General features: G+C 39.6%; 1 protein-coding gene across 1 annotated transcript in view; it reads right to left on the bottom strand.

The window, feature by feature from the left end:
* Positions 1 to 1,776, bottom strand: part of LOC104128961 (cytochrome P450 2W1) — a 10,406-nt gene that overhangs the window by 2,944 nt on the left and 5,686 nt on the right. Inside the window, exon 5 of the mRNA XM_009641819.1 lies at positions 312 to 482. Coding sequence (XP_009640114.1) covers positions 312 to 482 — 171 coding nt within the window. The remainder of the gene's footprint in view (positions 1 to 311; positions 483 to 1,776) is intronic.

Below are 1,776 nucleotides of genomic sequence, written 5' to 3'. Positions count from 1 at the left end.
TGCAATTTGGAACCTGCTGCCTCTTCCCATGCCCGCAGGGAGGGATGTGTCTGCCTGGAGTGTGTTGGAAAATCTCCAGCCAGGAAGGGACTGTAGGCTGACACCTTTCAGACATTCATGCGATACAGCGTAGTTAATTATTTCTTTCTTTTCCTTCAGCATGCAGTATTTAACATATTCAAATAGGAGGATGTTTACCCCAAAATTAGGTATTTTCATATAGGCTGTAGTAGAGCACGTTCATTAGATCAGCAACACAGAGCATCTCTGCGTAAGACACCGCGCTAGGAATTGTGATATTGTTAAAATACCTCTTGTTTGAATACCAGTGCATCAATGTAGCTCGTCAGGTTGTTTCCATTAATACTTTCTTTGCTCTCCTGGATGCACTTCTTTAAGATCACACACACCTCTTCTACTTTTTTCAGTATCATCTTGTGAGGTTTGAGGAGAAATCCAAGGAACGGGTAGAAATTAAATAACTAAAAGGAAGAAAAGGGAAAAAAAATCACAGGAAAAAAAAGAAGTAAATTCACCCATTACTTTGTAAAACTCAAGTATCACAACGGAGAAATCATTTACGTGAGGAACCAAATGACATGTGATTGGAGTCTCTCTTTTTTGGTAAAAAATTCTAATGTATAAAAATGCCTCCTCTCATTGAAAATTCTCCACAGAAATGAATGGAGCCTATCAGACTTGTCTAGACGGAGCCTATAAACACGAATTTGAAAAAAATACAATTAAGCGAAAGTGATAGTAAACTCATGAAACAATGAAATTACATTTTTAAAGAGGTAATAAAGCAAAAAGATAAAGCATTACGCAAAGAAAATTCCAAATGTTTAGCACGCCAAAATACTTACGTTTTAAAGTTGTTAGATCATCATTTTTAACTTTCACATGAATTATAAATCAATTACACCCAGTTCCCGGCATCATTAAATTTCACAGCACAATAAACTGTTGCATTTTATGTGCGGGGGGGTTACTTACACCATTTCTCAATGTTATAAATACACTGGCTGCAGAATAAGATTCACAAATCTCTTGCTCTTGCTAACTGCTTATAATTATTGCTGTTTGCTGCAAAAACTAAACCTGCCACAAAGACTAGAGGAAAAGGGATGTTGTGCTATTGTGAATTGTTGCCAACAGTTCTCATTCGGGTAATAAATTCATCAGCATCTCTTTTTTTAAGAGCTTTTTGGATTACTGCTTCAATATTACCTTAAGTAACTAATACTCCATTCCTTGTGATGGAGGGTTGTATGGGTCAAGCTGCACAGTGCTGGGCTTTCTGTTGGTACGTAGAAAGGGGTTGATAACGCGCCAGTGTTTGGGCTACTGCTGAGCAGTGCTTGAACAGCATCAAGGCTGTGTCTCCAACACTCCCCACCACCACCACCAGTGGGTTGGAAGGGGGCAAGTTCTTGGGAGGGGATGTAGCCAAGACACCTGACCCAAACCAACCAAAGGGATATTCCATACCATATGACATCAGCTCAGATATAAAAACTAAGGGAAAAGGAAGGAGGGGGGAGGGGGGGATTTGTGGTTTTTGACGTTTTGTCTTCTGGAGCAACAACTATGTGTACTGAAGCCCTACTTCCCGGGAAGTGGCTGGACATTGCCCTCTAATGGGAAGTAGAGAATAAAATCTTGATTTTCCTTTTGCTTCTGTGCGCAGCCTTTGCTTTTGCTTTTTCTTTATTAAACTGCCTTTATCTTGACCCATGAGTTTTGGGGTTTTTTTTTCCATCTCATTCTCTCCCC

Source organism: Egretta garzetta, unplaced genomic scaffold, assembly GCF_000687185.1.
Source record: "Egretta garzetta isolate BGI_Z169 unplaced genomic scaffold, ASM68718v1 scaffold57, whole genome shotgun sequence".
In the NCBI taxonomy this organism is placed as follows: Eukaryota; Metazoa; Chordata; class Aves; order Pelecaniformes; family Ardeidae; genus Egretta; species Egretta garzetta.
The sequence above is the reverse complement of the archived record's forward strand: the minus strand, read 5'-3'. Positions and strand labels throughout refer to the sequence as shown.